This window comes from Spermophilus citellus, assembly GCF_964194105.1.
Source record: "Spermophilus citellus genome assembly, chromosome: 4".
NCBI lineage: Eukaryota > Metazoa > Chordata > Mammalia > Rodentia > Sciuridae > Spermophilus > Spermophilus citellus.
In genome coordinates, this window is record NC_138185.1 from 214,086,028 (window position 1) to 214,100,428 (window position 14,401).

A 14,401-nucleotide genomic window follows, 5' to 3' on the forward strand; every position below is an offset into this window, starting at 1 on the left:
CTGTGCTAGCCGCCTGACTGACCACAAAAGTCTTTTGCTTTTACATGGAAGTCAAATGTATTTCACCAAGAACAACTCAAAATGGGACCATGTACAACACTCAACAGTCTGGCGAGAAGAGAAAAACAAACTTTTACTTTCCTTAGAAGAGAACTTGGAACAGACTAATTACAAAAGGTGGGACCCAGATAGCAAACAAACCATCACGCTGTTCTGCCTACATTCTGTGATTAAAGGAGAATCTTCTATCAGCAGAAAGCAAAATCAAGATAAAACAAAAAGACCAAGTCATTAAGGATTCAACTGTGGTAAACCAGCCAAGGATGGTGTTCTATAAAAACAAGACTTTTAAATTAACTGCAACTGTGGAGGTGGGGAGCGGGGTGGAGTAAAATGACTCCTACATGAGCCTGGTCAGAAAACATGCTAGTCCACTAGTTTTGGGCACTGTTTGGGCAAATGCAGAGGCTCGTGCAAGACCGGTGTCTGTCCTTTTATTCATCTTAAAAGTGAGGCAAACTTCCATTTTGGCTGTCCCTAGCAGCCGGGTCCCTGGATGTGGCCTCCCGATGCCTCACCTGAGCTGAGGAGGCCCAGGCCAAGAACCTGCCTGTTACGTTTGGGATGACTTATACCAGAGGCTGCTCCTGTGCTCTGGTTTTATTATTTCACCAGTATTGGTTTTCCATGTTTTTCTGTGCAAAAGATTTTTTTTTCTTTGTTGGTTTATGAGACTGGAATGTCATGGCTTCTGCCTCTCCCAATTATTCAGGGAAAAGGATTACAAAATCGATTAGGAAGAGACTGCATTATTTAGAGTTATTTATTTTATCTCATCTTTCAAAATAATAAATCCAGGTTTCTAACAGCCCTCAAAAAGAATCTCTGAGAGCTATAATTTTCCTGGTACAGCTCACTATCTTCTCAAATGAAGCTGAATCACTGTCACCCCTACACAAGACTGAGTGAAAGGCCATCAGTGGACTGGTGAGTGAGTCTGGATAAGATAGCTCTGGTCGAAGGCCCCACCAGGAAAGGAAGAAGCAGGAGTGCTGGCGGCCTTAGCACTTCTGATGTGCATTAACACAACACCTGGAGAATCCCTGACCTCGCTGATAATGAACACCTAACTGCCAGATTGCTAAAGAGGCAGCACACACATCCTAAATACCTTATTTTGGAAATTTTGATAATGAATTAAACTGACTATTTTAGCCTACTAAAGAGGAAAGGAAACAGGAGAATGACAAACAAAGCAAGAAGAAGTGCACAGGCTGACTCTAAAACCTTGCTTCAATTCAGAACAGCTTCAGCAGCTGAACTTCCTGGGCAAAGCCCTCCCAACAGAGGCCACCAAAACGCAGGTGCCAGCCTGCTGCCCTCTGCATGTGATCCAAAACACCCTACCAGCCCCTTCCCACACCAGGTTGCCAAGAGAAATCCAGAGAACTACAAACATCCCCATGAAGCACCTCCACATTAATTCAATCAGTTTCTCTTCCACGAGGAAGAGGCTGCCATCCATCCACCCATCTGTCCATCCAACTGCCTACACATCCATTCCCACTGGACATGCCAACTGTGGTGCCAGGCCTACGCCACCCTCTGGGGAGCCTGCAAATGAATCATTCAAGTGCCTTTCCTTGAGGAGCTATCAAGCCTGCTCCACCAGAGAGAGGCCTGCTGGGCTGCTGTCGGGCTGCCCAGACCGCCTAGCTAGATTCTAGCAGGCCCCAGGTCCACCCAGTGCTCTCCTAGATTCCAGCTCCAACATCCTCGGAACTGAGCCAAAAATACAGAGAAGGCAAATCAATTTTGACCCTGATCCATAAGACACGTACTTTGAAATAATAATAACTTCAATTTATGAAGTATCTACTATTAAGTATCTTGCCCAAGAACACCCAGCTAAAGAAGTAAACCAGGTGTGGAAAGGACGACCCTGGTCCCGAGGCCTATCTGTATACAATCGCCCTGCTGCCTCTCAAGTCCCCTTCAGTCCTCATTCCAGGGACATGGGATTAGTGTACTAAGTTAACAAAAATGGGCACACCTGGTCATATCTATTGCTGAGGTATCTTCCACTAGTTACATACACAGGTTTACCCAGGACTCCATGGCTTGAGCATTGAAAATCCCACATTCTGAGATGTTTTGGCTTAGTTCCCAACAAATCAGGATGGTTGGTCACCCTACACACACACACACACACACACACACACACACACACACACACACAGAGCAGACCACGCTGAACTCACGCTAGGAGGAAGAGGGGAACAAAGTGAGGGTGTGTACCTCACGCCACGCTGAGAAACACAAAGGACAACATGTCCTTCCTCAGGAGCAGCTCTTGCTTTCTGCATGTGTGGTTCAAGGCACCCCAGCACGCTCTCAGCTGTGTTCAGGACTGCTTTTCTCAGCAGGACATGAGAGGCCATGAAGTGGCAACTTATCACCCTGCAAACAATTCTGTTTTCTTCACTGTGCTTGTGTATGGGGCAAATGAACAGGTTGAGCTGCTTGGGTCAAGCTCACGAGTATACAAACAGGACACTTGATGCCACACCACTCGAATGTCTTCAAGAATCACCAAGTCCTTGAATCCCCTGGATAGCAAAACTTTCTGAATTGTAGCTCTAGTCATAATTAAGACTTATTTTTTCACCTGCTGAATCTGTAACCCTGCCCCTTTATGAATCCCATTTTCTTTTTAAATGAAAAACACAAAATAATAATATTAACAGAACTGTGAGGGAGAATATGTAAATATATGGTAGAAAAAGTATCATACACATGGGTTTAAATTATCTATTTACATTAAGAAGTAATATGGGGCTGGGGTTGTGGCTCAGTGGTAGAGCACTTGCCTCACATGTGTGAGGCACTAGATTCAACTCTCAACTGCATATAAATAAATTAATAAAATAAAGGTCCATCAACAACTAAAAAAATGCTGAGATTGTGTCTTAGTGGTAGAGCTCTATGTCTAGCACATATGGATTTGATTCTCAGCACTGTGTATAAATATATGAATAAAATAAAGTTCTCAACAATTTAAAAACTATTTTTTAAAAAAGTTTACAATTCAGAGGGGGGATAGTAGGGGATAGGAAAGGTAGCAGAATACAACAGTCACTAATATGGCATTATGTAAAAATGTGGATGTGTAACCGACATGATTCTGCAATCTGCATTTGGGGTAAAATTGGGAGTTCATAACCCACTTCAATCTAATGTATGAAATATGATAATGTGTTGAACAACCAATAAAAAAAAAAAGTTTACAATTCATTTAATGTGTACAAGAACTCCCCTCAAATTTACTCCTTTGGAAAACATTTTATATTTCACACAAATCCTAATTTAGGTTAGGCTTCTGCAATATAGTCAGTTATGTTACTGGGATTTTATTACTCTTTATTCCCATATGAACTAATATTTTAAAATCCCTTTGAAGGAACATAAAAGAATTCAGGCCAATGGAGCAGCTGTTACATAACTCAGAGTCGCCCTGGCAGCTCCAGGCAGACCACCACTGAGGAGAAGCAGTAAGATGTGCTGATTTAAGAAGAGTGAAGCAGACGCAGCGGCCCCTCTCCGAGGCAGCCAGGTGTGGGCTCTACAAACTGGGGCTGGAGAATTTAAAACCTGAAATCGTTTGAAATGGAAATGCTTTCCACACTCCGTGCTGAAGAACACCAACAAAACCTGAGCAGAGACAGGAGGTGTGTCTGCAGATGTCAACTGGTACTTTTTGTCATGAACCAGCTTGGGACTGGCAAACGAGGAAGCTAACGACAGTCCTGCCAGGAAACAGGAAGGAGTGAGATGGAAGTGCTTCAGACTAACCGAAAAGCCAAGTAACAAGGACTTGGTGAAAAATAGCATGTGGACACCATGACAGCTGGAGGTAAGGCCTCCCTCAGGGGAGACCCAACATGGTGGCTGGTACGAGAGGGGCTTGTGACATTTTCAAATAAATAACTAAGCTTCTAATACAATTCCAAGGAATTAAATGAAACTCAGATATATATCTAAGGTGACAGACTCTATTCTGCTTCTAAATTTTATGTCATGAGGCCACAATTTTCAGGCAATAATTTCATTCTAGTGATTTATTATATCTAATGAGAGTAAGATCGGGGCAGTGTAGTACAGTAGGTGCTAGAAAACCTGGGCCGGAGCTAGGAGACCTTGGTCTACTCGACCTCCATCGTTGGGACTGGCGACTCCTCCAAAGCCCATGCCTCAGCTGCTGGCTGCAGGGGCATTACTGCTGTCCTGTCTGCCCTGTGGGTGTGTAAGGGATGTAAAAGAGCACCGTGACACTCACTGAGTCCACACCCGCACAGTGAGGGGACAAATGGGGGTGGGGCCCGGGGCTCGCTGGGCTGACTCCCAACACAGTATTCCAGGGATTCTCTAAAACCTAGCCTTTTCATTTCTTAATATAAAAACCTCATATCTTAATATGTAAAAAAAAATCCAGAAAAGAATGATCCCCTTTCTAGATATGACAAAAGTCTCTAATAAAGGAGCCATCTCCCTAGACCAAGTGTCTCTCTTTCAAGCTGAGATCCCTTCATCAGGATAAATGGCCACAATGCAGAGGGACATGGCAGCAAGCCATGCGGCGAGTTTCGATGCTGCACGTTCGCTGCTCCAGACGGAAGGCTCCTGGGGGTAAAGCACTGTTTACATAATCTTTATAAATACCTTTCTTTTTATACTTATCATACTTTGGAGTCATTATGTAAACTGAGCAAAAAGATGAACTCCCACTCACCTCTGAAATGCAAGAAGCGCCTTTCTCTGTAGGACCTCCTGCATCCCTCGCAAAGAAGCTAAGAAAAGGGTTCAATTAGTCAGTGGCATGGAGATCAGGGAGTTTTTGACAATACCAAACCCATCACGAGAATGACACATTCACCTGGATTCAAAGCAACAATTCCTGAGTGCCTAATATGGCGGGCCCTACTGGGACATGAAGGCCAGTCCCACTCCCGAGGCACTCGTGCTCGGAGGACGAAACTGTAGACAATGCCAAGGGATGGTGTGTACTGGATGGTCATTCTTGATAGCAATTGTATATGGAGGACATTTTCTAAAGACCAGCAGGGAACTCTGGAAGGAGCACACTGCTCATCCCAAGGGTGGGCATGCAGCCAGGCGATAAACGCTGGTTCTACTAGAATGGTGTGGATGGGATTCAAGCCCAGTGGATCAGAGGGCCCTCAGAGATCTTCTGACACTGAGAAGCTGAGATCCAGGGCCACGAGCACGAGCATGATGCCATGAAAGGCCAGCATGAAACCTCGATGTGGGAAAAGGGGACGGAGCGCCACCCAACATGCTGGCATATCAGCTCCAGGGTGTGGGAGGCCACCCAGCTGTAAGCTGACACTTCTGCTATGTAGAGTGCATGAGAAATGGCTCCCCAAAGCCTGCCTGCCAAGGAGAGAAGTATCACCTCTGTAGGGGGAACTGTAGCTACGTGAGGGCAGCTCCCAGTCTGACTTGACAGAGGGCTGGGTGTGGCTGTGGCCCTCACAGACTTAGAACAACAGCAATGGAGCTGGAGAGAACCTTGGATCGACCCACTGAACATGAAGGCAAGAGGAGGTCCAGCAGGGTCCAATGACTCCCAAAGCTTCAGGGCTAATTAGGGTAGAATCTCAACTGAGAATTCACATGGTAAAGCTGTGGCTTGAAACTTACTCCTCCCTGCAAGTCTACTATCTATGAGGTAATGTGCTGAGTATGGTCAATGGATCATGTGTACATGGAAAATTAGCCCCAGATCCATTATTGAAAAGTAACTGATATGCGAAACTTCCCCAGGGTCAATATTTTAGGGCAGAGGAAAGAATCGGGGATAATTTGTAAATTTCATATATATAAAATATATGAAAGTATATACTAAAAACTTAGGATAGTATTTTCTTCTAATGGTGAATGGGGTTTCTGACTGGTAAGGTGACCTAGGGGGCTCCCCAGGTGGCCAGCAAGATTCTATCTCCTTAACAGCTGAGCAGGCTGGTGGTTACAAGGGCATATGCCTTACACTAATTCATTAAGTTCTATGTGAGGGGATGTCTTTGTAGTCACATTATATTTAATAACATGTTAAAAGGATGAGATCAGAAAAACAACTATTGACTTATACTTTCCATAAACATATCATTGAAAACTTCATTAATATATAAAACACAATTAGGCCAGGTGCAGTAGCACATGCCTATAATCCCAGCAGCTCAGGAGGCTGAGGCAGAAAGATCATGAGTTCAAAACCAGCCGCAGCAACTGAGTAAGGCCCTAAGTAACTTAGTGAGACCCTATCTCTAAATAAAAAATAAAAAGGGCTAGGGATGTGACTCAATGATTAAGTTCCCCTGGATTCAATCCCCAGTACCAAAAATAAATAAATAAAATAAAATGAAAAAAATAGCCAGAAGTCCATCCACCAAAACTTTAAGCATATCTAAACCGTATAAAATCACTGCCTCAAAGAGCAGTGTTGCACTGCATGTGTGTGTAGCCACGAATTAAAATGTGTGAGTGGAGAGCTCCTGCTCAGTCAAGGGATGCTTCCTGGCAGTGTCTGCCCCTGAACTCTTCTACCACCCTGCACTTAAAAGCCAACATCCTTTCACTAGGGAATGGCCCAGGTCATGGGCTGGGGCTGAAGCAAGTATAAGGCCAGGTACCGGAATCATCTCTCCACCTCACAGCGGATGCTCTGCATCCATCAGCGAGGAGCCTGTGGTGACACCAGCAGAGGACAGAGCACTAGGGTCCCCACAGCTATGTCAGAATGACCCCACTTCTGCACCCTCCCCAGACAGAAGGGGACCATGGGGCCCTGCAGTGCAGACCCAGGCTCCATAGGAGGAACTTCTCACCATCAGTGGCCTGCAGACTGTACGTGAGCCCCAGAGCCAAGTAGCCTTTGGCCTTGAACTCTGACGTTTTCTCTCCTACATCAACGACTGTTTTGGCAAACTTCTCAGCCTCTTCTAACTGAAAAATGAGACAAGTGAAAAACAACAACAACAACAACCACCTGCAGAATTTCTAACATGAGTTCCCATAAGCACTTGCTGCCCAAAATGGAATTCTGATGAGTCATTTTGAAAATAGCTCCTGAATCTTCCAGTTCCACTCTGGTGATTCTGCTTCCTCCTTATAGCCTCTAAGAGTCCTTAACTCTCCTATCCAGCCCCCTTTTTTCCCTTCATTTTCCTTCTTTGCTTATTTTCCTTCTTTTCCAAAGTCACTTTCATATTTGGCAGGGTTATATCTTTTTCATCTTTATTTTTTATGGATGGTCTTGTAATGAGGTTGTGCTAGGTGTTCAGAAGTTCAATTAAACATATTTGTAAAGAATAAAGTTCTTGGAATGTTTTGTGTTTGGGTCTTTACCTTTTTTTTTTCTATGATATAAAGAACCCACTTAGGCTCGGATATTTTTTGCCACAAACTATTAAAATTTTCAAAACTCTTATCTTTTTTTGACAGAACACAACACATGGATGTCTCTCCAGCAGATTCCAAGGAGAAATGTGCACCTGTAAACCACATGCAAAGACCTCTGGCACAATTCATTAGAGGCAAGAATAATAAGATCTGTTCCTTTGAAAGTGTGGCAAATGTTGATTATTATTGAAGCTGGTGATGGTTCATGGAGTTCATTATACTCTTGACTGCTGTGGTCAAGCTACTGTGGTGTTTGAAAAATTTAACAAAAATGTAAGAAAAAATATACAGATGAGATTTGTAACTCCTATTTTTTAAAAAGGGGTTTATCTGAGGTGTTTAGAGATGTATATGTTACAGTAATAATTAGAGCTTCAGCTAGAATCCGGAGGGCAGCAGAATCACTGCTGGAGGCTGGCATGCTCCACGCCCCAGGGTTGGTCCACTCCTCTGCTCACCCCCTGCCCACACTGCTCCTCCACCTGCAGCCTCTGAACTACCAGAATCTACATGACCACCCCGTGCCATGCCACAGCTGCTTCAGGTGAGAGCATGCTTTCTTTTTTCTCCATTTTCTCAAGCGAAATGAAAAAGAGTGGTCACTGTCTTCATAAGGCTTCCTCCCTCCTGCTGGGGAACACCCGGGGAGAGCCAGGCAGCAAGGACCATGGTGGAGGAGCAGAGTCAAAGTTAGCTGGCAGCCTGATTCCCCAGCACCTGCTTACCACTGACCTTGATATGAAGTTAGAAAAAATGAAACTACATTTATGTAACAGTTATCTATACCACATCTCAGCAATTAGTCTGTTTTCTATTTTCTACTGTAGCGATACATTTTTGAGATACTAAAACTATAACAAATCAGACTATTGCCAAATGCAAATCTCAACAAAATATTTGAAGAAAGCAAATGTGAAGGAAGAGGAATGAGGCAGAGGGTGACGCTGCTTCTCAGAGATCCCCAGGCTGAGCTAAGGGTGAATAATTCAGGGGCATACTCCTCACAAGTCCTGGGGGTGCTTGTGTACAGTTAAGATGTACCTGGGCACAGATTCCAAACTACCGCATCCCTGCTACTTCTGAATCATATTTCCACAAAAAAGAAAATGTGAAGTATCCCCGAATATCCTATTCCTCTCTGTCCTTGGGGTGTGTGGGCAGGGCCCACAGAGGTCAGGGGCCCAGGCCTGGAGCACTAAAGGGCCTCATCCTGGTATCCCTGTGAATTGCTATCAGTTTCTCCCTGTGCCTTGGCGTGGAAAAGGTGGTGTCTCTCCTGAGTCTCCTGCCGTGGAGTGGGCGGCCCTACTCACCCAGTGCAGGGAGCCCATGCACAGCTTGGCGGCGAGCAGCGGGATGGTGGCGTCGTCGGGCTTCAGGCGGATACACTCTTTCAGCACCTTCACGGCCCGAGCAGACTTATGAGGGGAGATGACTTCTGTGAAACTCAAAATTTTGGATGGGACCAAATACTAATAATGCCTTCAGAGAATTTTGGTTGGGCTCCCTCTTATTGAAGTTTTCTAACCCAGTGGGTCCTAGGTACAGAGATAACCAGAGCTGGGCCTGCTGCGTGGCTGGGAGTAAACCATGGCTAAAGACAAGTGGGAATGCTCCCGAGCCTCACCCTACTATTGCCACTGTAAAAACAGGAAAGTAGTAGACAGTGGAAATCTATGATATGGTAAATATTAATCATCCAATTTAAACCATACCATATTAAATTGCTGAGTCCACTTGGCCCAGAGAATTTTATACCTCAAACTTAACAATTCATTAAGTGTCAAATTCACTAAACTGCACAAATTAATAAGAAAAGCAATGGCTACCTCCTTTATTAAGTGTGCACATAGTGGGGCTACCACCATAAGCTCTTCTGCACTTGAGCTCATTTGCCTGATAATTATTCTACAAAGCAGATACTATTATTGCTCCATTTTACTGAAGAGCAAACTGAGGCACTAGGGGACTGCCCTGGGGCCCTGTGCTGTGGATCAGCCTAGGCTGCCACCCAGTGCAGAATCACACAGCCTGATGGCACACACACATTACTAAAGTTAACCAAGACCCCCTCCAGAAGTACGTTTACACTCTCAAAGGAGAGCAAGGGTCAGAACGAGCCTTAGTTTAAGCCATGTCCCTTTCACATAAGTGACAAGAGCTAGAAAAAGGCAAACACTTCAGAATTTTTCTTTTCAGTGCTATATCCCTCCATCTTGGCCTCCAAATTATTCGAGTTGATTGCCCTTATGAAAGGACCACAGGGAAACTGAAATGGAGCTCCTCAGCCCACGGCGTCAGTGGCAGCATCGACACGGGGCTGGTCGCACAGGGCAACTCACCTTTCCAGCAGCCATCAGCGACAGAGCAAACTGGTACCAGAGGTGGAATTCCTCAAAGGCAAACTTCATGGCTCTTTCTAAGCACTGGTTTAGAAAGATAAACAGACAGACATCTGAGAATTGGCACTGGACCACGGGAGCCTGCACGCTGAGCTTCCCTTCAGCTTAGGCCTCCCGAGGAGCCCGCGGCCTGGCGCACAGAGCCAAAGGCGGGTGGCCTGTGGTTGATCGAGCACAATCCCTGATAATCCCTGATCTCAAGTAGCTCTGATGGAGGACAGGGAAGAGGCAGGCACACGGACAACCCCCACACAAGGCCCAAACTCACACGTGTCCCGGGGGAGCCGCGGTCCTGTAAAGCGCTCACAGGCCTCAGGCACAGTAGCCAGGCCGCCAGGCCACTGAGTGGACAGTGACAATGAGGAGAGGAGGGAGACCACACAGCAAGGGGTGGGGGAGGCACTCCAGGAAGAGGCTGCGCTTCCACTTGGCCATGGTATGTCCAGTGCACACCCAGCCCCACATACGGCAGGAATGGGGTTAGGCTAGGGCGGCTGCGGAGCCTGAGATGATAGCTCTTCCCAAAGCTGTCCCCCACTGCCCCCCATGCCCCTAAATCTTTTGCCCTCTTGCCACCATAACTGCACGATAGCGTGACTGCCTTCACCCTCTGCCACAGCCCACAAAGAGCCAAGTGAGGAGTCAGGTCCTTGCAGAGAGTGACGCAATCACACCAGAGCTGCAGGAAGATGGGGGGGGGGGGGCTGAGGGGAGGAGGGATCACCATGAAGCTGGCCAGGAAGAAGGGGCATGAAACGGCCAAGGGCTTCAGAATCAGCAAGGACAGGCCACAGTGGCAGGGCGGGAAGCATCTCTCCTGAAGGAGGAGGAGAGAGGAGCCAGGGAAGGAAACTGAAGTGGGGCTCCTGGGGTGAGGAAAGGGTGTGTTAGGACACCGAATGGCCTCATCAGGGAGGGGAGCAATGGGGTGGATGCAGTGGAGGCCAAGCAGCTGCTGGACCTACCAGTGGGCCCAGCTCCAAGGGGCACTGAAGGCAAGATGGAGGAAGACTCCAGATTGCGAGTGGAAGACAGGGGCATAGGCCCGGGGGTGAAGAAGGGCCACTCCTCTATGTCCTTGTTCTTCATGGAGGCAGCTGGATTAAGTCCCCAACATGGAGGAAGGAACAGGCAAGGAGAAGACACCCAGGAGTGAGAGGCCCCGGAAGGCGAAAGACACCAGGTCTCTGTCCAACAGGCCTGCTGAGAGGAGGCCAGGCTCTCGGAGGAGGGCGAGAGAACTAAGGTGGCCCTGACAACCTACCACTGCTCTGTCAAGGGGGATGAGGTAGCTGCTGGGAGGAAAAGGAAGTGGGGCTAAGAATTTAGAAAGAGGAAGGAAAGAAAAAACGTTTTGAGTAACAAGGAAAACCTCACACTGCTCACATGAGGACTACCTTAAACTGTGGTTTGGCCATGCCATGGCACCCACGGCTCCCTGCTGCCATTTTTCTCTATGATGCTCTGGAGCTGGCCCAGGAAAAGAGAATGAGGGTGATACTCTCAGATTAATGAATGCAAAGAGGGTTAGTGGCCAGGGGCCAAAAGACAAGAATCAAGAGTAAGTGAAAAGCTGGAGGTCATGATAAAGGCAAAGTGAAGTGGTCGGAGAAGAGGAAAAAAGAATTCCAGGATCCTAAATGTTCCTTGCAGAGAAGATCATGTGAACACCATGCACCTTGGTTACCATGAAAACCTTCCCTAACTAAAGCGTACTGTATTAAAAAGCAAGTCACAAGCAGCTGGAGGCACCTACCATGGGATGAGTGATGGTACGAGATGGGTGGTCCCGAGCAAGAGGGACCCTGGCAACGTGCTTGGTCAACATCTTGAGGGCAGCCACAAACGCCACTCAAATAGCATGAGGTCAGCAGGAGCTGCTGCCTGGGGTGGCCCGGAAGCCCATTAAGAGGAGGGTGTACTCAGGTAGCACACACTACGCCCCAGCCCTGCCCCTTCAAAGCTGGAGGTAGGGCAGCCAGGAGGTGGCAAGCAGGACAAGCCATCTGCTAGAAGAGTAGAAAAAGGAAGTGCCTGGCCCCTGGTGGAGAAGGAGGCAAAGATCATGGACTACTGCCTCCCCCCAGGCTATTGTGGGTAGGGGCAATTTGGCCAAGCCACTGTACCCTTGGCTCTGCTGGTTCCATCAGGACTCATCCTGCACCAGCACAGATACCCAGTGACAGAGCCACATCTAAACCTGACCCCTGAGCCTTTCTAATTGCAACCAGCAGCTGTTGTGCCTTTAAGAAGCACTGTGGGGAAACCAGAGCAGCCTGCTGGAGAGCAAGTGGGCAGGATGGAGGGTGGCATGGCTGGATGGGCGGGCAAGGCAGGAGTGAGGGGGCGCTGTGAACAATCAAAAGTCTTAGAAACTGAGTGGGGTTGGGGGATGAGCGGTGATGGAGGAAGAGGAAGCGAGGATGATAATCGCAGTGGCTGAATTAGGCAGAGGAGCCAGGATATGGAGAGCGAAGCATAGATGGAAATTAAAACTGAAGCTTGTTCTAACAGCCCTACTCTGCTAATTCACTGCAATATAAGCACTAAGTACTTAAATATATACACAGAAACATTTAAATGTTGAAATGCCTTTTCTTCTTCCTTTCCTAAGAGGAATGATAAACATCAACTGTTTTCCTGATAAACAAAAGGAGCTCAGTCAAGAAACAGACTGTTCTGAATCAAAAGCTAGATCTATAAATAAGTGTGCATCCTTCGTTTCCTTTGTGCCAAAGGCTAACACACTCATTACAGTTGGCGCAGAACAGTTACTGGAAGCCTAATTGGTGTCACGCTCCATTCCAGGTGCTGCAGGAAAACAGCAGAAGACAGCCCTGGCCCTGACAGAGAGGGGTCACAGAGTCCTGAGGCTAGGGGGACCATGCACAGCATCTGGGTGAAGCCCTAGGGTAGAGGACGTTTGTAATTTTGACTGCCTGTCACTTCAAAACTCTTCTGATTTGGGGGGGAGAAGCCAGGACAACCCAGAGAGAAGGGATGCAATGGGAAGCTATCACATGACCTAGGCAGAGCCAATCAGGGGCTGGACATGAATCTGGAGCTAGAGGTGTAGGAAGGGACCACAGTTCCTAATCCTAGAGGCCCCTCCCACTGGGGGGTCTCAGAGGCAACAGGCAGGTAAAGGCATTCTGAATGCACTGTGGCCTCTTGTTGTCTGCTCAGGTCTGTTCTTCAGCCTCCTCTGGATCTTGCAAGCTAAGCAGTGCAGACTGACAGTTGCTTTTCCTGCTTGAGTTAGCAAGTCAAGTTTTATCATCTACAACCAAGGCCGGAAGCAAATGCCTCAGGCTCCCCTGGCAACAAGCCCTACCTGCAGCCCCAGCAGGTAGTTGTTTGTACAGCCTTTGCCTGGGAACCCTCTGGATAGGGAATCCACAAAATAAGTAATCTAAGCATCATTATGCACTAGGTGTGTGCATTTGGGTAGCCAATTAACCTCTTGCACCTTGATCCTCACTGTAAACTGGGAGCTATAACAGCAATCAGGGAGAGTCAAGTAGTTAATACTTGAAAAGCCCAAGAAACAGCACCTCAGATACAGGCTAGTAAGTGCTACAGAAAAACCAGCTCTCACCACTTTAAATTTATTTTTAACATTCTTATGTTACGAAAGAAGATGCAACAAACTGCATAATACCGGTCATTTTATTCCACTCAATATATGAACACTCAAATTTATAGTACTGACTTTCCTCCTTTTAGAAAAGTATTCAATGTGAGACCCTTGAAAACATGGGCAGATGTATGTATTATATATCAAAATGCATTCTACTGTCATGTATGACTAAAAAAAATAAATAAAAATTAAAAAAAAAGAAAACATGGCGCAGTGCTACAGAGCTGGACAGAATGTGTGCCTGTTACTTTCTTCTCTCCTGGTGACGCCTGCGATGCAGCCAGGCACTGCTCCCACTGCCTTTCAAGCTCTGCCTCCCTAGGTCGTCCTAACCACCCTACAGGTCTAGGCAGGTGTGAGTATCACCTTGTCACAGGTAAGGATCCTGATGCACAGGGGTGCTGAGTGACCACACAAGGTCTTGGAGAGCTGGTGGTGAACTTGGGTGTGAAGCAGGCTATCTAATTCTAGAGCCTGGGCTTATAACCATGGCACTCTGCTCCTCTGAGACTTCAGTTGCAGACATGCCACTCACACTCCACTTAGCAGGCCCTCTCCTGCTGCATAAAGCTAAGTGTAGCTAAGTAAAAGGCCCCTCAAAAGGCCACATGTTCCCCAGCCTGCTTCAGAGATGCAGTGATACCTTTCCTGCTAATGGGGGTTCTGTTCCCATGGCCTCTTGGGGATCCCCAAGGCTACTGAGGGAAACCTCCCCAGCTTGTGGAATGGCAAAGATGCACAACTGATCCTGTACCACCCACCAGCACTGCGGCAGCTGGTGATCGCCTCCAGCCATCTCAAAGGCTCAACTGGACAAGGGAGTAGCGGGCCACACGTTTCCTCTACACATAGCATCTTCCACAGTCCTATCCAGCTCAGA

The 14,401-nt window shown here is 47.0% G+C and overlaps 1 protein-coding gene across 5 annotated transcripts in view; it reads right to left on the reverse strand.

The window, feature by feature from the left end:
* The window catches only part of TTC7B (tetratricopeptide repeat domain 7B), a 230,839-nt gene that overhangs the window by 86,285 nt on the left and 130,153 nt on the right, over positions 1-14,401 (reverse strand). For all 5 annotated transcript variants that reach the window (XM_081290633.1, XM_081290635.1, XM_081290634.1 and 2 more), the window contains 4 exons: positions 9,822-9,905; positions 8,793-8,897; positions 6,906-7,023; positions 4,790-4,847 (listed from right to left, as the gene is read on the reverse strand). In XM_081290633.1, the coding sequence (XP_081146759.1) occupies positions 4,790-4,847; positions 6,906-7,023; positions 8,793-8,897; positions 9,822-9,905 (365 nt within the window). The remainder of the gene's footprint in view (positions 1-4,789; positions 4,848-6,905; positions 7,024-8,792; positions 8,898-9,821; positions 9,906-14,401) is intronic.